This window comes from Spodoptera frugiperda, chromosome 24, assembly GCF_023101765.2.
Source record: "Spodoptera frugiperda isolate SF20-4 chromosome 24, AGI-APGP_CSIRO_Sfru_2.0, whole genome shotgun sequence".
NCBI lineage: Eukaryota > Metazoa > Arthropoda > Insecta > Lepidoptera > Noctuidae > Spodoptera > Spodoptera frugiperda.
The window spans coordinates 1,281,974-1,307,144 of record NC_064235.1 but is presented as its reverse complement, the minus strand read 5'-3'; the positions used below and the strand labels follow the sequence as shown (position 1 = coordinate 1,307,144).

The 25,171-nt window shown below is 40.9% G+C and overlaps 2 protein-coding genes and 1 long non-coding RNA gene across 5 annotated transcripts in view; 1 reads left to right on the top strand and 2 right to left on the bottom strand.

The window, feature by feature from the left end:
• Positions 1–1,596: 1,596 nt before the first annotated feature.
• LOC118278397 (pickpocket protein 11-like) lies at positions 1,597–10,443 on the top strand. 3 transcript variants are annotated; one of them, XM_050703622.1, is made up of 11 exons: positions 1,597–1,965; positions 2,621–2,780; positions 3,587–3,778; positions 4,308–4,435; positions 5,022–5,118; positions 5,674–5,859; positions 6,732–6,822; positions 7,061–7,205; positions 8,551–8,654; positions 9,457–9,605; positions 10,082–10,443. In XM_050703622.1, the coding sequence occupies exons 1-11, from the start codon at positions 1,799–1,801 to the stop codon at positions 10,190–10,192; spliced, it is 1,530 nt and encodes a 509-aa protein (XP_050559579.1). In that variant the 5' UTR covers positions 1,597–1,798; the 3' UTR covers positions 10,193–10,443. The 3 variants fall into 3 exon arrangements, with proteins under 3 accessions (XP_050559579.1, XP_050559580.1, XP_050559582.1); XM_050703623.1 differs by lacking the exon at positions 3,587–3,778; XM_050703625.1 differs by lacking the exon at positions 9,457–9,605.
• The window catches only part of LOC126912295 (uncharacterized), a 32,480-nt gene continuing 13,804 nt past the window's right edge, over positions 6,496–25,171 (bottom strand). Inside the window, exon 2 of the long non-coding RNA XR_007706925.1 lies at positions 6,496–6,695. This is a non-coding gene — a long non-coding RNA (uncharacterized LOC126912295). The remainder of the gene's footprint in view (positions 6,696–25,171) is intronic.
• On the bottom strand, positions 12,853–23,794 carry LOC118278375 (uncharacterized). Its single transcript, XM_050703780.1, has 8 exons — positions 23,721–23,794; positions 20,392–20,490; positions 17,344–17,472; positions 16,620–16,694; positions 15,846–15,916; positions 15,231–15,324; positions 14,259–14,418; positions 12,853–13,640 (listed from the first exon to the last, which is right to left on the bottom strand). The coding sequence occupies exons 1-7, from the start codon at positions 23,790–23,792 to the stop codon at positions 14,281–14,283; spliced, it is 678 nt and encodes a 225-aa protein (XP_050559737.1). The 5' UTR covers positions 23,793–23,794; the 3' UTR covers positions 12,853–13,640; positions 14,259–14,280.

The window sequence follows — 25,171 nt, the reverse complement described above, 5'->3', positions numbered from 1 at the left end:
AACATACGTTGTGGAGAAATCTTTATATCTATTTAACAAAAACATAAATTATAGTAGACTGCCTCGTTGGTCGAGTGAGTTGCAAGTGCGACTCCCGGGCAAGAGGTCCCCGGTTCTATTCCCGAGTTGGGCAAAGTGCTGGGCTTTTTTCGGTTTATCGAAAATTTGTCAGTAGTAGCACGGAGTCTAGAATTGTGCCTGGTATATGGCAATAGGCACACCCCCTATTACATGGGACTTATAACACAAATGGTGAAAAGTGGGTGTACATTGTACAGCGGCATTACGTGCCGTAATGTGCACCCTTCTGGGATAAAAGGCGTGACGATACCATTAAAATAATTGGTCAAGAAGGCTTAGATTTGCAATATTAAGCCAAAGTAATGGATTTTAAAATGTTTATAGTTTGAAATAAAACAATTTCACTAATGCATTTCACTTGTTTGTCACTGTGTAATAAATTAAGTCACACTATGACAATTATCTACCTATGAAAATTACTATAATTTACCTTCTAGGAATATTACAATACTTAATAATACTAATTTGTCATTTTAAAATGAATACATTAATTATTATGTTATCGGCTTACTCACGTAATGTTTTGACGAAGAACTCGACTAGTTTACAGTAGCAGCGCGACAATCGCCGCGTCGTGTGTCGCGGAATGCTGCTCATGAATATGAGCCTCTAGCATGGCTTGAAACTAGTCGAGTTCCTCGTCAAACAGTTACGTGAATAAGCCGATAACATAATAATTAATTTAGTATGTCTCACGAAAGTTACAATAAATACATTGTAATGTGTTTTTGTAAAGAGTCTGACAGTTGACAGTAACACCCAGACCCGAAACAACAATCTTGGTTTTCACAAAACAAGAGGTATTTTTACTTTTGTTGAGATTTCATTAGCACGCGCGCGTAAAGTTCCAAAATACCTACCTAGTTACTAGTCTTCCGATAACGCGGGCGCCTCGCTGCTAACAGCTGATCATGCGAAAGCATGCGCGCGCAAAATTTAATTGTTTTGTTAATTGTGATAAAAATAAAACTAATGAGTATACAAAAACAGACGGAGTTGCAACATGAGCAATCCGCCCATCACATACTCTGGGAGTGTGGTCTCTGGCAATCTGAGCGTAACACTATGATAGATAATTTAATTATTTCATCAGGTGTTGTCTATTATACGGACCTTGTGGAGTCTAGAACGAATTTCCGTGCGTTTAGGCGTTTTTGCCATACCTATTATTGGAAGCAAGTATAACAGCTCACACATAGGACCCACTTAGTTTTAAGTCAAATTTCCGTGGTGCTTGGCGACTGGGCTTCTCCCAGTTGTGCAGTCTCTTTGTGCCTTAAGGCTTAATCTGTCTCCTGCATTAAATTCACCGAGGGAAGTGGAAACTATCGTTTTCTTTTCTTCTCCTCTAATAATATCTTCTGATTTATTTCGTTGCGGGATCCAAGACAGCCATTCATGTCCCTGGGACGCGCCGGACTTCAATGTTCCGGTGTTTTCATGGTTGTATCTACTGTAGATCCTGGCTTACAGGAGTTGCAGCGGTATGGGAGGTTGTGGCGGGCTTGTCCCAAATAAAAAAAAAGTATACAAAAAAAGTTTCTTTGAGAAAGTTGTTTGTAATCATGAGTACAATCACGTGTTTAAATATCGTTCACTAATTACCAGTCACCGTATATGCAGCTCAACACATTGAACGCCGTGGTGGTCACCGGTGACCGACTTTAGCGGAGGATTTGCCTTCAACAGTTTTCTATTGGCAGTCAAAGACTTAAGGATGAACACCAGATACCCACCACACCATGAGAACCAGCCCAAGATGAAGACCAAATGCATGTCCTCAGTGACGAAGCCCATCATCAGTTTTAGCAGAGATTTTTGCAAAGAGACCAGCATGCATGGGTTCATCCACATAACAGCACCACGAAGACATTGGGTCGAGAGGTAAGATCCTCTTGCAGTGTAGATGTCAAGTCAAGACGCTTCGCTTCAAGCTTCCTTGTGCGAACTGCTAGGGAGTGGAACTCCTTCCCGGAGTCTGTGTTTCCTGATGGGTATAACCTGGGTGTCTTCAAAGCCCGAGTGAATAGGTTGCTTATGGGCAGACGTGTTCCATCGTAGGCCGCATCATCACTTACCATCAGGCGAGATAGCGGCCAAACGTCGACCCATTAAACATAAAAAAAGTGTGGGAGAGCCATGCTTCAGCACTGCTGGGCCGGCTCGACCGGAGTGATACCACGGCCGAGCAGAAAACCGACTTGAAACAACGCTTGCGTTGTGTTTCGTTGTGTGAGTGAGGTTACTGGAGGCCCAATTCCCCCCTTCCCGATCTTCCCAATCCCCGATTTCAGAAGACACCAGAAGCGTTACAAGTGCGTTGCCCGCCTTCTGGGGGTTTGGAATTTAAGTGTTGTTGGGGAATCGTGGTTGGGAAGATTGGAAAGAGGCGTTATTGGGTCTCCAGTAACCTCACTCACACGACAAAACACCACGCAAGCGTTGTTTCACGTCGGTTTTCTGTGAGGTCGTGGTATCACTCCGGTCATCACACTTAAACTAATAAAGCAGCTGATGGTAGCCAGGTTTTCTTTTCCAGGCTCCTATGGATAGTGGTGACTGCCCTATGTGTCTGGGGTGCTCTGGACGTGGCTTTAGGTCAGCTGCAGCGCTACAATGAGTCTCCAACGGTTGTGACCTTGGAGAAAGACTTCAGGTCCTGGGATTTCTACCTACCAGCTCTAACTTTGTGTTTTAATGTAAGTCGTGTTTTAATTTAATAGACCTAATGCGTTTTAATTAAATAAAAAAGTGAGTATCTCCCCAACATTAGGATTTTCTCCTGTGTCGTGGGTGCCCGTTTACAAACATACAAGTACACATGCACATGACACCCATTTTTTTAAACAACAATTTGTGGAGCACACAAAGAGTTGCTCCGTGCGGGAATCGAACCCGCTACCCGTGACGCGGCAAATCAGTTACAAAGTCTAAATTCATTTTATTTTTCTTAATCGAGACTAACAAGATAGCATATTGCTTGTCAATATATTTTCAAATGTGATAGGGGTGAGACTTCTAACCCGTTAAGGCTGAGTACTACATCTAATTTTATCGACAAAAAAAAATATATGGGGGGTTGACCCCCAATTGAAAATATTGAAAAATGGCGATTTTTTCGGTAAAAATAATTCAGAAATGATTTTTTTTCTCACCAAAACATTATCAAACATATGAAAAAAGTAATGAATTAGTTATCCAAGGTTATTAGCTACCGTTTGTCGTTTTTTTTGTTTCTACGACGCATACAACCTTTGATATCAAAAAAAGTAAAAAGAAATTAAAATAGCCATAATTTTTTCGAACCCTTCGACCCCCGAGTTTTGTCGATAAAATTAGATGTAGTACTCAGCCTTAACGGGTTAGAAGTCTCACCCCTATCACATTGTATATAGAGATATTTTTGTCTCCACAGACAAATATTTTTGATAGTAAGACTATCTTCATAAACGAGTCGCGTTTAAGAATTTTCACAGAATGATCCATAAAACAATATGCTACCCAGAACCGCGTAGACAACAAGAAGCTACCAGCCGTGGTGAAGAAGTACTTCGAGGTGGATCCCTCGGATGACCAGTACCAGTACTATGTGAGGCTGGTGAAAGCCATCGCCAACTCCGACATCCTCCACCTTGAGGGGTTCCAGGAGTTTGGAGACTTGGAGACCAGCGTCGATATGTTTGGTGTAGCTGTTGATGTAAGTGCTTAACTGATTATGATATTTTCGTTATTTAGGTATTCGTTATAAAGTGTGGGAGAGCCATGCTTTGGCATTGGTGGGGCGGCTCGACCGGAGTGAAACCACGACCTCACAGTTTTCTGTGTTCAGCTGGTAAACGAGCCGACAGACGGATCACCTGATGGTAAGCAATCGGGGTTAGGAATTAAAGGGTGGTTGGGGAATCGGGGATTGGGAAGATTGGTAATTTTGTCTCCAGTAACCTCATTCACACAACGAAACGCAAGCGTCGTTTCAGGTCGGTGTGTAGTATGAAACCGTGGTATCAAGCCGGTCGCCGGTTCATTCGTGCCTAAGCATGACTTAGGAGAGTCATGCTTTACTTTAAGAAAAATCTTATACAAGAAATGTTTTATGTAATAGGCAAACGAGCATACGGATCACTTGATGGTAAGCGTTCAGCGCCATCCATGGAATTTAAGTAATTTAATTTTTAAATACATCCTTTTAAAGACCTACTAAACTACCTCTTGGCAATCATCACCAGATAATGCCAGACTACGTGATAAAGACGAAGTCATCAGATGACATCTCCTACCCTTGGATCCCCGTGATGACTGAGGCCGGAGTCTGTCATACTACCAACTGTTTAGCAGTCGCCGATGTAGCTGTCGGGTAAGTTACTATGAAATAATATATTTTTGCTTAAATTTTGGGGCACATTAGAAATTGGGCACATTAGGATGTCGTGGGTGCGTTTACTATATTTAATATATCTATATTTAATTTATTTTTTATTATGTGGTTAGAGTATCAAGTTAAACATTATAACATTATACATTGTAGTATCATATTTACACTACCTAAATCATAAACAATATGTACAATTTTAGGTACGATAATTTAAAACTAAAATAAAGAAAAAAAAATAAAATTATCTCCTTTCTTTCCTTACATGTACGCATCACTCTCACTAGGGAAAACTTATATTTAAATAGAAGCCGCCTATGAAAACCCGAAACACCAGAGGCGTTTGTACTTTTAGGGATTTATGAAATAAATCTGGGTGGATACTGGAATGTGTGAATAAATGGGTTGTTGGGGAATCGGTTGTTACGAATCTTCTGCAACGGTAGTATTTTCTTCAAACTGTTCCGGGCATGAATGGAACCCGTGACACATTGCATAGCACTAGCAGCCAGTTGCCCAGCCACTATGCCAACTGCACAGTCAATTTACTGATCTTTTCGTCTCCGTATAGACCCGTGAGACCGAACGCCACGGCAGACTGGCCAGGTAGTTGCGCCTACGCATCTCTGAGCTGCTTCATCATCACGGACATACCAGCCAACGGGAGGGTAAGTAGAACGCATAGATATATTGTTCCATGAAGGAGTGAGGGTTTAAAAACAGTATTTTGCTCACAGTTTGCCTTAGTTATTCTCAGAGTTAGAGCTAAGTATATAGGGTCTATTTAAGAGGGAAAAATCATCCAATGACTTCTTTTTTTTTTACATTTAATGGGTCGACGTTTGGCCGCTATCTCACCTGATGGTAAGTGATGATGCGGCCTACTTCTCCTGCCTTGAGCGAGGTGGGAGGGAGTGTCAGACTTTTACTGACTAAACACGACCCCGTTCCTACTCCTCGTAACCAGCGGTATTATCACAAAGTCAACGTCGATGTCAATATCAATGTCAACGTCAATGTCAAATCATTTTTATTTAATTAATCCTTAATTAGGCACTTTTGAAACGTCAAATTGAATGATCCGCCAGTCTGTCTGTCAGTGAAGCTTATTTTTGTTTTTTTTTTGTGGGGGAGCTAGGTGGTTTGTCAGGCCACTGTATTTTGAATATTAATGTCATAAAACACGTTTGTGAACTATACAACCTTTTTACTCCCCCTCTCAGTTCTACATCCACTCCCCATACGATGTGATGGATCTATCAGTGGGCTGGACTGACATCAGACTGACGCTGGTTCGTACTACTGAGCTGAGTGTCATGGAGTCCCGCTGCGGCGCGGGAGTCAAGGACCTCAGTCCCTCCCGGCGAGGATGCTCCTACATGGATGAGCCGAGATTGAGTGGGCGGAAGGTAGGTTGAAAGAGGTGTAGTAGGTGGGGTGATTTTCCACCAGAGATGTGCTATGCTACGTTGCTGTGGATGCGTTTGGCTTCTACCAATCATATTTATTGCTTAGCACTGGTGGAAACGGACTTAGCTAAGCTATGTTTTTTGCTGTATATTGAATGATACGTGTTATGGATGCGTGCTATGAATGCATGCTATGGATGTATGCTATGGATGCGTGCTAGGGATGTGTGCTATGGATGGCTTCCCTACTATCGATGCACCGGGACTCCATCAGACTGACGCTGGTTCGCACCACTGAGCTGAGTGTCATGGAGTCCCGCTGCGGCGCGGGAGTCAAGGACCTCAGTCCCTCCCGGCGAGGATGCTCCTACATGGATGAGCCAAGATTGAGTGGAAGAAAGGTAGGTTGAAAGAATGATGGTAGGCTAAAAGGCACTCAGGGTCTATTAGAGTGATTTTCCACCAGAGATGTGCTATATAGCTATGCGACGAAGATGCAATAGATAAACTGTGAAACGAAAAAACTTTAAATATGCTTCACTGGTAATTAATGAATATTCTTTAGTTTAGTTACTCATTAGTTTTATTTTTATCACAATAACAAAACGAACAGATATCGCGCGCGCGTGCTTTCGCATGATCAGCTGTTAGCAGCGAGGCGCCCGCGTTATCGGAAGACTAGTAACTAGGTAGGTATTTTGGAACTTTACACGCGCGTGCTAATGTCATTTTATTGTGATAAAACTAAAACTAATGAGTATACAAAAAAGTTTCTTCAGGAAAGTTGTTTGTAATCATGAGTACAATCACGTGTTTAAATATCGTTCACTAATTACCTGTCATCCTATTAATAATAACCTTTTGTGTTTCAGGTCCACAGTACAAATACGTGTCGGCTCGCATGCAGCAGCCAGTTGGCTAAAGATCTATGCAATTGTGTACCTTTCTACTATTTTTATGACGGTGAGCATTCTACTTCTTTTGCAGCTGCAGACTAGTACGATGCGGATCAGTGGACGCAGTTGTATGAGTTTCTATACAAGACAAACTAAAATCCGTTGCGTGCGATGCGGGCCTGTGGACACATACCTTAACACTTTGAACGCCACGGGGGTCACCGGTGACCGACGTTAGCGGAGAATTTGCCTTTAAAAGTTTTCTATTGGCAGTCAAAGACTTAAAGGTCCTCTTCCTTCCTCAGATGGTCCGCCCTGCACTCCGAAGGGCATGTGGTGTTTAGCCAAGAATGCACATATACTATTGAAGAATGACGAGAGGAAGTGTGCCTGTGTGCCCCAGTGTATGGACTCCAGCTATAAGGAGATGACTATTGAGGAACAGGTGTGGTAGGTACCTATTAGCACACCATTTTTTTCTTAAAAATCATTGCCCCACACTAGGAGTTTCTCCTGTGTCGTGGGTGCGTTTACTAACATACAAGTTCACATACACATGACACCTAGACCCGAAACAACAATTTGTAGATCACACAAAGAGTTGCTCCGTGTGGGAATCGAACCCGCGACACGTTGCACGGCAGCTAGTTGCATAGCCACCGCGCCAACCGTGCAGTCATAACTATATTACTAAAGTTTTATGTTCAAACACACAACCATTTAATTTTAATACTCTCTAAAAACTAGTTCTGTCATTACAAAATCTTTATGATAAACTACCGATAAACTACTGGTATGAAGTTACAGCCCATATGGCGACACATGACAAGTGACAGATGACTGAAGTCGAATATAGACGATCGACGTACAAATCAACGGATGACGTCATAAATCATACATATACAGTTTAAACGTGATGGATAGAAAATCCCAACGAACAACAGTTGTGCAGAAAGCCCGCCAGACACGATCACCTCGCCTGGTCGGAGGATACTGCTTTTCTTCAAAGTCAAAGTCAAAATTATTTATTCCAAATAGACCAGGAAGGCACTTTTGAACGTCAAAGCAAATATAATAATATTAATAACGTCTGTCTGTCGGTCAGTCCTCTAGTTGCTCTATTTGCTCGTTTCAAAGTGTAGATTCCTATGGAGAAGAACGAGCAAGAAACTCCATAGGTTACTCTTTTTCAATCAGATTCACAATACAATTCTTGGTTACATTGTTTCGATTGCTTCAACTATGTGAGAACAATGTAAAACTAATATTCAGTCAAAGTGATAGAAAAAGAAAATAACCTTGAGGACAACAAAATCAATGCAGTCTGGAGCTGACCAGTCCCAGTTGACAGGGAACTTTACTCTCAGTTCCTCGTTTAAACCCATTAAAGCCGTGGCAGATACTTTTAGAACACTTTTATATGTATAAGGTTATATATTTGTATCCCCAAATGTAAAACATCCTACTGTAAAAACATGTTTATAAGGCGTGCATGTAAACTTTATAATGATAGTGACAGTCTGTCTGACATTGATATTTTCTGTTGTACATTAAATTCCATTAAAAAAGCTTTTGACTGATAATTGTAATTAGTCACTTTTACCATGTTATCAACATCTCCAATATTTGTATCATTTTCTCTTGTTCTTGTTATAATTTTAAGCTGTTCATGCTATTAATATATATTGTTAAATTAAGGAAACTATAGGTCTGTTTATGTAATGTTTAGATTTAGAATATGAAAACTGTGTGACCGTTTGTTTTCTTATAAATGAATAAATAAATAAATTTCCAGGAAGAACCCCCCGTTCAACCAGCACGGCTCCATCAAGTACTCCGTGCAGGCGCCGCAGACCAGGTACACCAGGGAGATCGTGTTCCACTTCCAGGATCTAGTTGGTGGGTTTAAATTAATAAAAATATAATTGTCGTAATGTGCAACTCTACCTACCCCTTCGAAGGCAAAAGGCGTGACGTTGCTATACATGATGTTGCTATAAAAATATAACTACTGGCTCGTTGGTTGAGTGGTCGCAAGTGAGAATGCCGGACAAGGGGTCTCGGGTTCGATCGGGAATCGAACCCGAGACAAGCAAAGAGTACTGGGCATGTTTCGGGTTTTCTAAAATTTCTTGAAACTAGTCATACATCATATAACATTGATGAGTAGCAACAACAGTCGATAAAAAAAATCAAAAATAAAAAACATAGTTTAAAAATCAAAACAGTTAGTCCCAGTTGGGCGCCATTTCTGATTTGTGGCGCCCAAATGGGACCTTATACAATGCTTGTTTAAAGTTTATATATCCTTAGTCCTATATGTGACTGCCTCGTTGGTCAAGTGGTCGCAGGTGCGACTGCCGGGCAAGGGGTCTCGGGTTTTTCAGATCTCTGATTCCTGGAGGAGTCTCGGATTCCTGGGTCAGGCAAAGTATTACCGGTCTTTTTTCGGTTTTTCGCAAAATTCAGCAGTAGCACGTAGTCTGTAATTGTGTCCAGTATAGTGCAATAGGCTCATCCCTTGTTAGATACATGGAACTTATAACACAAATGGTGAAAAGTGGGTGTACATGAAAAGTGTATAGCGGCATTACGTGTAGTAATGAGCACCTCTGCCAACCATTTCGGGGATAAAAGACGTGACGTTGCTTAGTTTTTTATTATGTCCTATTATAATACTAAATTATTTTCATTTTCACAGTATCATTCGGTGGTGCGGCAGGTTTGTTCCTCGGAGCAAGCTTCATCAGCTTTGTCGAGATCCTGTACTTCGTAGCAGCGAGGCTGTTCAGCCATATTTCTGGTGCTGAGGATAATAAGAATAAGACTACTGCTACTACAGTGACTCAAGTTAGTTGAATATTTCGTTATTACTTAGTTCGATACCTTTTTTGTATGGAACAAGCCCGCCACAACCTCCCATACCGCTGCAACTCCTGTGCACCAGGATCTACAGTAGATACAACCATGCAAACACCGGAACACTGAAGTCCAACGTCCCAGGGACATGAATGACTGTCTTGGATCCCGCAACGAAACAAATCAGAAGATATTATTAGAGGAGAAGAAAAATAAAACGTTCGATGCCTTACTAGACCCATTTATCTGGTATAAGTCGGTAAACGAGCGTTACACCAGAGGCGTTACAAGTGCGTTGTCAGCCTTTTGGGAGTTAGGAATTTAAGGGTTGTTGATGAATCGGGGATTGAGAAGGGGGGTAATTGGGCCTCCGGTAACCTCACGCACACAACGAAACACAACGCAAGCGTTGTTTCACGTCGGTTTCCTGAAATAAAAGTGTTTAAAGTTAACTTCATTTTTCTCAGGTAAAACAGGCTGGAGTGTCTCATGAAACTCTTCGTATCCAGTACCTGACCGCCGTATTGATGGAAGACCAGAAGAAATATGACAGCACACCAAGCCAGTACTATCACTGAAATATAATTTAATTCACTCTTAATTAATAAAGTAGGAAGAGCAAACATAACCCCTTACTATAAGCACCTACCAAATAAATACTACTTTTTAAGGACACCTTCTCACGTTTTACACCACCCCACATAATATACTATATATTGATTGATTGATCAAAATCCTTTCTTAGCGGATGCCTACGTCATAATATTTATATTTCTTCTACTTTTATTGTAAACGATAAAATAATTAGAAATTAAAACTATAATTACTTTATTATTTTTTATTAAAAATCGCTTACCATCAGGTGACCCATGTACCTACGAGTACACAGTTTGTCCCCAATTCCTTAAAAAAAAGTATAGAAGGAACAATAGGCATGATTCCTACTAGTCAAATTCAATACTTTTTTCGAAACGTCAAAAACGATATTTTCTACTAGCTACATTCGCGCGGTTTCACCCTCTCTGCTTGGCGCCTATTGGTCATAGCGTGATGTTTTATATATATATAGCCTTCCTCGATAACTGCACTATCCAACAAAAAAAGAATTACTCAAATCGAACCAGTCGTTCTGGAGATTAGTGCGTTCAAACAAACAAACAAACAAGCAAACTCTTCAGCTTTATAATATAGTATAGATAATATTAGTATAGATGAACTTTGTATGAAATACTCTATTATGATGTCATAAGATTTTGACGTCAAATAGCAGACTTATTTCTAGATATTTAGCTAGACAAAATCGAAAATTAAGCAGTTGACCCAGTCATGATCCCTATTATAGCTCCTATTTGTGAAACACAGCGACCCTATTCCCCTAGTTCCCTACCACCAAACTCCGGGCTAATCATAAAACTTTGACGAGTTATAACAAAGTTTCCAGTCACCCTTCGTGTTCTAGTTTGACAAATGCAGTTTGTTCGACACGCGATTGTTTCTACAAATTGGGTCAAACGTAATCGATACTACGTAGCTATTGTCGTTATAGTATTGTGAATTATCATTTATGTCAACTTATATTATATTAACTTGCACGGTCCGGCTTTCTTTAATTGATTTTGTCTGAACTTTAAAAGAGACTATGACCTCTGAGTTTGTTTCGGCATTTCTTCTCAGAGTAGTCGGATAAGAAATGCCGGCCTCATCTAGCTATTTGAAATATTGACGTGTAAAAGTGTTATTTTATAACCAACTAGCAAACCCAGCGAACTTCGTTTCGCCACCTGCTCTTTTCTTGTTTTTTTTTAATTTTCTTTGCTATAAACATCACGGAACCCGTTACCTTTCCATCGAATGCAAAACCGTGGAAATCGGTTCGTGCGATCTGGAGTTATAGCGTCAGGAAGGAAAACCCGACTTATTTTTATATAATAGATTTACAGAAATAAATATCATTTATCATTTATAACTAACAGAGGGGGTTCCTTTAAACTCGTTAATCTATATCATTAATAGATTAAAACAAAAACATCATCATAGAAAAATTTGCAATAAATTGCAACGTTGCCTTCCTTCAACTACGTGTTTCTTTTACGTATCGATTTAAAATGTTTAGTGAATATTTTAATATTATAAAAAAAAATTGCGTTGTTTTGTTTTTGAATGGTAATATTTTTTTAGCATGTATGGATGCTATACTATTGCGGGTTAACAGGAACGCCCTCTGTTAGTTAACATAATGTATGTTGTGTGTTGTTCTAACTATATTTTAAGTGTAGGAGAGCCATGCTTCGGCATGAATGGGTTGGCTCGACCGGAGTGATACGAATACCACGGACGAGCAGAAAACCGACGTAAAACAACGTTTGCGTTGTGTGGGTGAGGTTACCGGAGGCCTAATTCTCAATCTTTCCAATTCTCGATTCCCCAATAACCATTAAATTCCTAACCCCCAAAAAGTGAGCAGCGCACTTGTAACGCCTCTGGTGTTTCAAGTGTCCACGGGCGGCGGCGATTACTTACCATCAGGTGATCAATATATCATGAGTATAAGCCTGTAAACGAGCAGACTCATTTACCGGCTTATACCATGAAAATAAAACCACCAAAAGTAATGTAAAATATATTTATTGAGCATTGTCTACAATTAAAATTACAGTAAATATGTACATTGTTATATCTACATTGGTTTTAAAGCAGCGAGCTATCGCAACTGATGGTCCGTGGACCACCAGCGTTCCGCAAAAGGTAAAATATGGTCCGTGAATTAAAAAAGATACACAAGACAAAACCTATTGTAATTTATGTAGTACTAGCGATCCGCCCCAACTTCGCATGGGTGCAATAGTACATAGTATAAAACAAAGTCCCTTTTACTGTCCCTATGTCCTTTGTATGCTTAAATCTTTAAAACTACGCAACAGATTTTGATGCGGTTTTTTTAATAGATAGAGTGGTTCAAGAGGAAGGTTTATATGTAAAATATATGCATAATATATCACCGTTGTACCCGTGCGAAGCTGGGACGGGTCGCTAGTGTATAATAAATAACACAGCACTTCATAAAAATAGCATAGTTGAAGTTCATATCAAAATTTATGTAAAAAAACTGATAGGATTTCAATTCATTTCAACATAAATAAAACTTGTACAAGGAATACAAAAGGCTGTGAGCAAATAAAAGCATCACAATCTTTTTAAAAGATCAAGACGCCAATTAAAATAATGGTAAAGGTACTAGCTTATGCTAATGGTGCTTTTCCACCAGAGATGTGCTATGTAGCTATACTATGATGTCGTTATAGCTAAGCTGTGAAACTATGTGACCGTTTCCACTGATACTATGCTATGTAGCTGTGCGAGGAAGATGCGCAGTTCGAGTATGCGCTGTATCGATAGTAGGAAAGTCATCCATAGCACACATCTTTCCATATAAAAAACATAATTTAACTGAGTCCGTTTCCACCAGTGCTAAGCTATGTGTACCAATGAACATGATTAGTGGAAGCCAAACGCATCCACAGCAACGTAGCATAGCACATCTCTGATGGAAAAACACTCTAATTCTTAGATACTATTTTTCTAATAAAGTTACAAAATTACAAATCACCCCTTTTGCTTCCAAAACACTTCTTCAACATTCCAATAATCACATCAGTAAAATCCTTTTCTTCTTTCTCTATCTAAATCCACATAAATACTATGCTCAAGCATTTACTTTTCAACCCAGATTAGTCACGCATTCCATTTCTTCACCCAAAAAAGTCACATTTCCCTTCATTACCCAGATAAGTCACAAATTTCGCTACCCTACCCAGATTAGTCACAAATTTCGCTGTCCTACCCAGACTAGTCACGACGTTCTACCCAGCATAGTCACTAGAGTTTATTTATCTACCCAGCCTATCCTGGCTCTGCCCACGACAAGCATTATAACATCTTCGTTAGAGGGCTCCACTGTCGGTGCCACGCGGGTGCTCCATCCAGGGCGTATCCTCGGGACCTCTGATGGGTCTGGTGGTGGTGACGCTGAAATGGGACCAGATATTAGTTATGTTTTCTGATGAAAAAGTTACAGTAACAGAATCCCCGAAGGGGTAGGCACAGGTGCACATTACGGCATGTAATGCCGCTGCGCACTTTTCACCATTTGTGTTATAATTCTCATGTAATATATAGGTGGTGAGCCTATTATCATATAGTGGGCACTATACCAGATTCCAGTGGTCGTAAATGCGATTGCCGGACAAGGTGTCTCCGGTTCGATTCCCGGGTTGGACAAAGTATTACTGGACCTGTTTCAGTTTTTCGAAAATTTCTCCCTAATCCCTTCGGGAATATAGTAAACAGAGATCGCTGCTGAAAGCCCTTTCTTAATGTAAACAAAATAAAACTCAGGAAATCATAATCAGCAGCAATCACCAATAGAAAATCGCAAGACCAACTTACTCCAGTAAGGCAGTTGTCCCACCGGCAACGATGAACGAGTATCGAGTAGAGCTAGAACTAGAAACGAGTGAAAACAAAAGCATCTCTTTTGTTTACACGGAAAGTATATCTATTGTACGTTTCTTGAGCGAGAAAATAGCCGATAGTTAGTCGTTCACTCGCCGTTGGTGGGACAACTGCCTGAAGAAAGAAACTCACCGCTAACGCGCCGCTGCGACCGCTAGCTAAAAGGCTGCGAAGTAGAACTTGATCGTCGTATGATGGCACAGGTTGCCATGACAACGTGAAACACTGCCAGTGACGTGTACATCGGCAGCTGGTATCGGTCCAACCAGCTTACTATTGATGCATGGCAATCCTGGAATAAAGACATTAGCACATGACGATACCAGAATACATATTTTTTACCGGATACATTTCGGAGAGTGTGCAGGGGAATTGCTTTTCCATCATCGAACCACAAGACAATCGGCGAAGCGCCACCGCTTCATGGTAGATATCCCACCCACTCGCACGAAGCGCTTCGCTTCAAGCTTCCTTATGCGAACTGCTAGGGAGTGGAACTCCTTGCCGGAGTCTGTGTTTCCTGATGGGTATAACCTGGGTGTCTTCAAAGCCCGAGTGAATAGGTTGGTTATGGGCAGACGTGCTCCATCGTAGGCCGCATCATCACTTACCATCAGGCGAGATAGCGGCCAAACGTCGACCCATCAAAAATAAAAAAAACATGTGTAACTTTTTTTTTATAGGACCAGCCCGCCACATCCTCCCAAAACCGCTGCTACAGTAGATACAACCATGAAAACACCGGAACACTGAAGTCTGGCGCGTCCCAGGGAAATTAATGTCAGTCTTGGCAAAGAAATCGGTGAATTTAATACAGGAGACAAAATTAATCACTTAAGCTGAATGCCGTGGTGGTCACCGGTGACCGACGTTAGCGGAGGATTTGCCTTCAACAGTTTTCTATTGGCAGTCAAAGACTTAAAAGCACATAAGAACTGCATAGCTGGGAGAAGCCCAATCGTCAAAAACGAACAGACGGATTACCTGATGGTAAGCAATCGCCGCTGCCCATGGACATCCGAAACACTAGAGGCGTTACTAGTGTAAAGTCTTAGAACTTTACTCACTGCAGTTCTCTAAAGACGAATGGTGTGTCAGTCTTACCTTCTGGTACATTAGAGAAGTGGTACAATTGTCTGGGTACGTGTCCGGTCCACAGCAGGACCATGGAGGCTTTCTGGTCTCTGGTATTGAAGTGCTGTGGGAAATAATATTATCTATAAATTAAAGGTATTAACTAGAATAATTATTTTCTAAGTCAAACTCAAAGTCAGCGGATTTATTTCAATTAATCCTAAATTTGGCACTTCTGAAACGTCAAATATAATTGTTTGTCAGTCTGTCTGTCAATTAAGCTAGCTGCTAAGTTATCACGTAGTGCAAGCATCATACCGCAAATAAACAGATTTTTATTATTTCTGAGGTGAGGTACTTATTTTCATCCACATTAATAGAGAATGATGACGGGGTATGAAAATTAAAATTCTATTTAGTCCGTCAGTTAGGTAACAAAAAATATTAGACACATAATTTTAATTTTGTCATATAAGAGGGTGCAAATCCGTCATTTCTACGTAGTTTAGGAGTGGGAGCTAATGCGTCATTACATAAAAAGTTCCTAAAAGTGACGTCACGCGTGTGTTAGAATAATCTACAAGACGGACATTGAAATAAGAATTATTCATCTACCCTATTGTGTAAGGACACTTAGATACTTACTTGTGTTCACAGCATCGGAATGCGAGCCTCATAGCGTGGGTCCATAACCCATCGTCTTTGTGTAGTCCTTTCTGCAAAATAAAAACATCATTTCAACAACCTTTGCTTACAATAATTACATTGTCATCCAACTTAGCTACTACTAAAAGTGATTTTTAAGTTAGTCAAGTCTTTATCTAAAATTAGGGTGCTTTTCCACCAATCATATTCATTAGTACACATAACATAGCACTGGTGGAAACGGACACAGCTAAGCTGTTTTTTATTTGGAAGTATGCGTGTTATGGATGCTTGCTACGGATGTGTGCTATGGGTGGGTGATTCCCTGCTATAGATACATCGTGTACTCGAGCTGCGCATCTTTCTCGCACAGCTACATAACTTAATATCAGTGGAACCGTTTCACGTATCTACGATGTGCTATGTAACTATGCCACGAAGATTTAATAGCTATGCTGTACCTATGTGACTATTTCCACTGATACTGAGCCATGTAGTTGTGCGAGGAAGATGTGCAGCTCGAGTATGCAATGTCAATTCTCAATTCTCAATAAAATTCTTATCGGTAGTAGGGAAGACATCCATAGCACGCAACTTTCCATATAAATGACATAGCTTAGCTTAATCCGTTTCCACCGGTACTTAGCTGTGTGTACCAATGAATATGATTGGTGGAAACCAAACTTATCCATCACTTCCTCGCCCAAGGCGAGAGTCATTGGATGACATCTATTTTCAGACACAAAATGATGATGAAGTTATTTTTTGACTTACTTCAACCAGATTGCTAGAGAAGTAGTAGAGCAGTGCGCACTCCAGTAGCAAGAGTAGCAGCACCAGCGCCGAGTACTGGAACACAGCATCAGGAGATATTATTAGTTAAAGTGGAAAAAGGGAGTCGCTCTGGGGTGGAGCATATTAATATAGAGGTTTTTTCGAAAAATATCAGAAATAGCACAGATTTTAATACATATAAGTAGTATAAGTGTGGGAGAGCCATACTTGGGCACGGCAGTGTCTGCTCGACCGGAGTGATACCACAGCCAAACAGAGAATGGACGTGAAACAACGCTTGCGTTGTGTTTCGTTGTGTGAGTGAAGTTACCGGAGGCCCAATTACCCCCTTCCAAATCTTGCTAATCGCCGATTCCGCAACAACATTAAAATCCTTAACCCCAAAAGGCCGGCAACGCACTTATAACGCCTCTAGTGTTTCAAGTGTCCATGGGCGGCAACGATTGCTTACCATCAGGTGATCCATCTGCTCGTATACCGGCTTCACTACATAGTATAAAACAAAGTCGCTTTCTCTGTCCCTATGCCCCTTTGTATACTTAAATCTTTAAAACTACGCAACGGATTTTGATGCGGTTTTTTTAATAGATAGAGTGATTCAAGAGGAAGGTTTATATGTATAATACATGCATAATATATCACCATTGCACCCATGCGAAGCTGGGGCGGGTCGCTAGTATACCATAAAAGGATTTGAACTTACCATAAACAATAAAAACGGTGACCTTGTCATGGCTCCACGGAATCCCATGAAACTGATGAAGAATAAGAATACGGCGACTGATGTGATGGCTATACCCACTGGAAGAGTCAGGGTGTCCTGTGTTAGGGCCTGGGGATAAAGACACAAGATTAGTTTAATTCATGTCATTTCTTTGACTGCCTCGTTGGTCGAATGGTCGCAAGTGTATTGACTGCCACGCAAGAGGTCTCGGGTTCGATTCCCGGGTCGGGCAAAGTATTAATGAGCTGTTTTCGGTTTTTCGGTAGAAAATTTCTCAGTAGTAGGTCGGATTCTGGAATTGTGCCCAGTGTATGGCAATAAAAACGGCTGACCTCTATGTACATAGCACTTACGGAATCCCAAATTGACAACTGATTTGTACATTGAATAGCGAATACGGCGACTGATATGGCTATACCCACCGGAAGAGTCAGGGTGTCCTGTGTTAGGGCCTGGGGATAAAGACACAAGATTAGTTTAATTCATGTCATTTCTTTGACTGCCTCGTTAAAAGAGTGGTCGCAAATGCGACTGCCGCACAATAGGTCTCGGATTCGATTCCCGGGTAGCACGAAGTCTGAAATTGTACCCAGTACATGGCAATTGGTTAACCCCTATTACATGGGACTTATAACACGAATGGTGAAAAGTGGGTGTACATTGTATAGCGGCATTACGTGCCGTAATGTGCACCTCTGCCTACCCCTTCCTACTTAAAACACATTAAATCTCCCGAATTTTCTATTATATCTCTCCCTTACACCCTTCAAACAACAGCGTGATATACATATGCATATTCATATTACAGCAAGCTGCGTGGCACAGTTAGCGCGGCCTGGCGGTGACCGGGTCGTGTCACGCCGTGCCTTGCACTATTGAACCATTCGACACGTCAACAGCTTTACCGACTCATAACCAGACAACAGCATGATAACCTACACTAATCTGTCTATATTTGCCATTGGATTTTCAACTTTAAGTATATCTAGATGATAAGGTTGAGAATTGAATAAAGAAATTGACAGAAAAGGTGTAGGTTGACCTGCTGGGTTAGGTATTTAGTTCATGATTTTATGTAATAAGGATATTATAGTTAGGTAGTCTTACGTAAGCATTATAACATTTTAATTTCGTAACATAACGTCATTATTTTTTTACCAATGTCATGCCTTTTTATTCCCGAAGGGGTAGGCAGAGGTGCACATTACGGCACGTAATGCCGCTATACAATGTACACCCACTTTTCACAATTTGTGTTATAAGTCCCATGTAATAGGGGGTGAGCTTATTGCCATATACACAATTCCAGACTCCGGGCTAATACTGAGAAATTTTCGAAAACCTGAAATAAGCAATACTTTGCCCGACCTAGGAATCGAACCCGAGACCCCTCGTCCGGCATTCGCACTTGCAACCACTCGACCAATAAGGCAGTCATAAGCATTTCTACGTAAACCTAGAAAAATAAAAGGCATATATAATAATAATAAAATACTAGCAAACCCTGCGAACTCCGTTTCGCCACCAATGATTTAAACTGAATTTTCTTTGCTATAAACCTCACGGAGCCCGAGACCTTTCCAACGAATGCAAAACCGTGGAAATCGGTTCGTGCGTTCTGGAGTTATAGCGTCAGGAAGGAAAACCGACTTATTTTTATATTATAGATTATTTCGCTATAAATTATTCATCAACTGCCTCGTTGGCCGAGTGGTTGCAAGTGTGGCTCCTGAATCCGGTTTGATTCCCAGGTCGGGCAAAAGTCTTGCTGGGCTTTTTTCGGCTTTTTGAAAATTCCTCATTAGTTCGGAGTCTGGAATTGTGCCCGGTATATGGCAATAATTTCTTTATTTTTTTAAATTGTTTTTACAACTTAAATTGCTTGAAAAGTGGGTCTACAAATAATCTTGAGCCTACCTTTAATTTAAGAGCATACGCTAACTGTTATTTCCCCATATTTTTAAGATTGTCTGCATGTATCTTAGTTGGTAAGCCTTAATAAATCGATTAATCCAATATTATAATCATTTATTACATAAAAGTAAATCAGTTTACTTAACAAATAGCATGACAAAGTTTCGTGATAGAGCGGCCATGACAGGCGATGTATAATCTGAATAATGTAGCATTTGCTACTGTGAACATAACTGGGTCACGATTGACATACTATATTATAATGACAGTGCAGTCGATCACTGGAACTGCGGCTCGGTAAGGTTAACATTGGTTAAAGTGTGGGAGAGCCAAGTTTTAGCACGAATGGACCGGCTCGCCCGGACTAATACCACGGCCGAGCAGAAAACCGACGTAAAATAACGCTTGCGTTGTGTGAGTGAGGTTACCGGAGACCCAATTACTTACCTTAAATTCCTAACCCCCAAAAGGCCGGCAACGCACTTGTAGCGCCTCTGGTGTTTCGAGTGTCCATGGGCGGCGGCGATTGCTTACCATCACAATTTAGGTAGACTAGTTTTCAGATTGTCTGACCCTAGAATCGAAATTGTAAACATACGTAACAAAACGTTAACCTATTAACGATAATTCTAGTCTAGAATAGTTTTTATTTCAACGTCACACCTTTTATCTCCGAAGGGGTAGGCAGAGATACACATTACGGCATGTAATGCCACTATACAATGTACACCCACTTTTCACAATTTTTGTTGTAAGTCCCATGTAATAGGTGGTGAGCCTATTGTCATATACTGGGCACAATTCCAGACTCCGTGCTACTTCTGAGAATTTTTCGAAAAGCCGAATCAAACGCAGTACGGTAATACTTTGCCCGACTCGGGAAACGAACCCGAGACCTCTTGCCCGGCAGTCGCACACGACCAACGAGGCAGAATAGTTTCTAAAGTTTTCTACTTTATTGTGTTAATTGTGAAATCTCCTGTGTAAAGTGGGCTCAAACTCAAGGTTTTATATTTTACCTTCTGAATTTTCTGTATTATATACCACATTTGAGCAAATAAAGAATTTTATTTTATTTATAAAACCAGAATTTAAAATAAAATGTTAACTTACTTTAACAGTAGAGTTCCCAGTAACTTCTATAACTTTGAACAAAGTACTTGGAGATGACAGAATCCATAATCCAAGAGCTACGAACAATAAACAGATCACCTGAAACAAAAAACAATAATTAAAACATTTTTTTTTAGTCATTGACTGCCAATAGAAAACTGTTGAAGGCAAATCTTCCGCTAATGTCGGTCACCGGTGACCACCACGGCGTTCAATGTGTTAAAATAAATTAATTTAAACAGAGGCTTATTTACCACCATTCCCAATCCCCGATTTCTCAACAACCCTTAAATTCCTAACTCTCAAAAGGCAAACGCACTTGTAACGCCTCTGGTATTTTGGGCGGCGGCGATTGCTTCCCATCAGGTTCGACTCAGATCCGACTGCTCGTTTACTAGAGGCGTTACAAGTGCATTGCTAGCCTTTTGGGGATTGGGAAATTTAAGTATAGTTGGGAAATCGGGGATACAATCCCTCGATTTCCCAACTATACCATTTTCTTGAAACATAACGCAAACGTTGTTTCACGTCGGGTTTCTGCTCGGCCGTGGTATCACTCCGGTCGAGCCGGCCCAGCAGTGCCGAAGCATGACACTCCCACACTTAAAATTCCTTTTTTTGAAGTCGGTTAAAAAAAAAAGTTAATTAATCTAATATATAAAATTCTCGTGTCACATTTTTCGTTGCCATAATCCTCCGAAATAGCTTGACCGATTTTGATGAATTTTTTATGCTTATCCGGTATCTATGAGAATCGACCAACATCTATTTTTCATCCCCCTAAATTTTAGGGGTAGTACAACCCTAATTTTTTTTTATTTTCCGCGAACGAAGACGCGAGCAGAAGCTAAGCCAAGCTAAGCCCGCTGAGCCTTCTGGGCCCATAACCTAATAATATACGCGGGAAGTGCTTGACACAGACTAACTTTATTCATCTCCACAGATAACATATTACATGTAGTACAAGTAAATACCGAGTGGCGCTAGTATCTATGCTATTAATTTCAATGCATACAATAGTAATTATAACAGTATTCATGTAACCCTGAAAAACATGGAACAGCTCAGACCTCGAGCAGTCACTCAATCCCCAATCTCCAATCTCCAAACACTAAAATTATATGATTTCATAATGTTAAATATTCATGTTTGTAATCATTTCTCAAGACCGTGAACTCCGATGGTTGCTTGCCCTTGAATCGAACCTTGTACCTAACGATGTCTAACGACCAATCTTGACCTTCATTCAGTAGTGGGGAAAGGAAATTGTCCTTCAATTGTTTTAGTATTTGAATTTGTCTGTCTACTCTATAATATAAAAATAAGTCGAGTTTTCCTTCCTGGCGCTATAACTCCAGAACGCACGAACCGATTTCCATGGTTTTGCATTCATTGCAAAGGTCTCGGGCTCCGTGAGGTTTAATAAGCAGGGAAAATATTTTTTGATGAAACGGAGTTCACCAGAGATGTGCTATGTAGATATGCTACGAAGTTGTAATAAAATAGAAGCTGTAAAACTATGTGACCGTTTCCAATGATACTAAGCTATGTAGCTGTGCGAGTAAGATGTGCAGCTCGAGTATGCGCTGTATCGATAATAGGGAAACTATTGTAACTTTCGTGAGACATACTAAATTAATTATTATGTTATCGGCTTACTCACGTACTATTTTGACGAGGAACTCGACTAGTTTCAAGCCATGCTAGAGGCTCATATTCATGAGCAGCATTCCGCGTCACACGACGCGGCGATTGTCGCGCTGCTACTGATGCATGATGATGGTAGCAGCGCGACAATCGCCTAATAATTAATTTAGTAGGGAAACTATCCATAGCACACATTTATAGCACGCATCTATTGCACGCATCAATAGCACACATCCATAGCACGCATTCATAGCACACATCCATAGCACGCATCCATAGCACGCATACATAGCACGTATCCATAGCACACGTGCATAGCACGCATCTATAGCGCGCATCCATAGCACGCATCCATAGCACGCATACATAGCACGCATACATAGCACGCACTCGACCAAAGAGACAGTTTTCTGGGGGCCTACTCTAATTTAACGAACGAACGAAAAAACTTCGCAGATTGCATACTACAATTCCATTTATTGCGAACTTTCGTGAACAAAAATGAACGAATGAAATGAAGATAAATAAATAGGTTTTGATATGAAATTAAAAATAAAACGTTATTTCAAGTAATTATATTAGTAAATCAATAAAACCTACGGCCGATGATTAAACGAAACTTCGGATTCGAGAACCGGAGTAGGCCCCCAGTTGTTATAAAATACTATTGTAATAGGGTACTGAACTCATGTTAAACGTAATACTAAACTTCGTGGTAAGTCGCATTGAAATATTTGAAATGCCGAATAATAGAAGGACATTGCTCGACTCGAGGGTCGAATACAGAACCTTGTCCTTGACTTACGCACTTGTAATGAAAACGACTTTATGTAATCGAATATAAAGCGGTTGGAAATATAAGTATAACTGTGGTAATGGAAATTATGTCGTGGTGGCCCGGAGCTTCAAGTGTGGGAGAGCCATGCTTCGGCACTGCTGGACCGACTCGACCGGAGTGATACCACGGCTGAGCAGTACACCGACGTGAAACAACGCTTGCGTTGTGTGAGTGAGGTTACCGGAGACCCAATTACGCCCCTTCCCAATTACGCCCCTTCCCAATAACGCCCCTTCCTAATTCCCGATTCCAAAACAAGCCTTAAATTCCTAACCCCCAAAAGGCTGGCAACGCACTTGTAACGCCTCTGGTGTTTCAAGTGTACATGGGCGGCGGTGATTGTTTACCAACAGATACGATACATCTGCTCGTTTACCGGCTTATCACATAAAAAAAGAAACCTCCGCTTCTTATGCATGTGGGTTAGAGTTCGAAACCTACCAACGGCAAGTACAAATGTGACTTTTTCTGAGTTATATGTAATTTCTAATATTATTTAGACACCACTGACAAACGGTGAAGAAAACTGTCCGTAATGGGTGCTTATAGGCTGGTGATGAAGATTTTTTACGGTGTAAACCGTTAAACGAGCAGACGTATCACCTGATTGTAAGCAATGTGATGGAACACCATAGGCGTTACTAGTGCGTTCACCTTTTGAGGGTTAGGAATTCATGTTGTTGGACAATCGGCGATTGAGGTAATTGAAATCGAAAATGATGACGCCGTGTTGTCCTTAGTGTTTGTATGGAAGCCATATTTGATTAATTCATCGAGACATAGAGGTATAGCACCCGCGTGACGCCGGGCAGTGTAAACTAGTAAGTAATTACAATCCACTCACCATGAATATAGCGTTAATTGTCATCAGTATCCAAGCTGCTATTTTAGATGCTTTCGATGTTGATTTGTCCATTGTTTACCTGAGAAATAGAAAAACGAAAATAATAAACATCTTATACAATTATTTTGATTCGTTCGTAAGCCACGACTAAGTGACAAGCAGTAAGGGGAAGAAAGGAGGGGCGCCATAAGGGAACAAACCTCCTCACGCCCCAGCCGTCCCGAGAGACACTCTGCTGGGCGTCGGGGTTCGCGAGACGATCTTCGGCCATCGTAAACCAGAACCAGATCCGAGTGTACGGCACATTGCGATCCGTGGACTACCACAGATGGACTCCAGTAAGGCTAATGCTGGAACGGAGCTGCGGACTGCCCAGCGGGTGTACCGGGGCCCCGGCTCGAAAAGCAGGAGTAGGAACGGGTAAGGTTTTAGTCAGTAAGAGTCTGACAATCCCTCTCGCCTCGCCCAAAGCGGGATCAAATTCATTGGATGATTTTCACCCCTTAAAAAAGCCTATTCTTTGTATAACAGACAGAATGACTGAAACAAACCTAAATGAGTAATTCATAAAAGCCTTGCATATAGAACGAAGTACAGTAGGAACACGTGTCCTCATTGATATGTCATGATATACACAGCTGGACATCGCGTGTTTCAGACATAAAAATAGAAATAGACTGTATTTACTTTAATATATAACATAGGTACTGTTTATTCCCCGGAGGGGGTAGATAGAGGTCGCATATACAATTGAGTGCACGGTTGACGCGGTGACTGGGTAACTGGCTGCCGTGTAACGTGTAACGAGTTCGGTTCCCGCACGGAACAACTCTTTGTGTGATCCACAAAATTGTTGTTCCGGGTCTGGGTGTCATGTGTATGTGAACTTGTATGTTTGTAAACTTTGCTCGTACCCAAGAATTCTGATTCGGAAAACTAACTTCTTGATCGTTCTTCTCTATTCGAAGCTACGCTTTAGAACGAGCACCTAGCTTCACTGACAGACTGTTAACTCGAAAGACCAATGTTATTAATGTAGTTCGATAGCGTCAGCCGAGTACCTAAAACTCGAAATATAAAGAAAATAAGATAATTGTGTATGAATTAATAAAACAGACACAGACACACTGACAGACTATGCTCTACAGCCGCACCTTTGGAACCACTCGATCAGCAGCCGCAGGGCAATCTAAATATATGTATAACTCAAAGATGACTGATTGACTGACATAGTGATCTATCAACGCACACCACTGGACGGATCGGGCTGAAATTTGGCATGCAGGTAGATGTTATGACGTAGGCATCCGCTAAGAAAGGATTTTGATCAATTTTACCCCCAAGGGAATAAAATAGGGGATGAAAGTTTGTATGAAACTTTGTCAATTTTAAACCGATCGGGCTGAGACTTTGCAAGCATAAAGCTACTATGATGTAGGCATCCCCTAAGA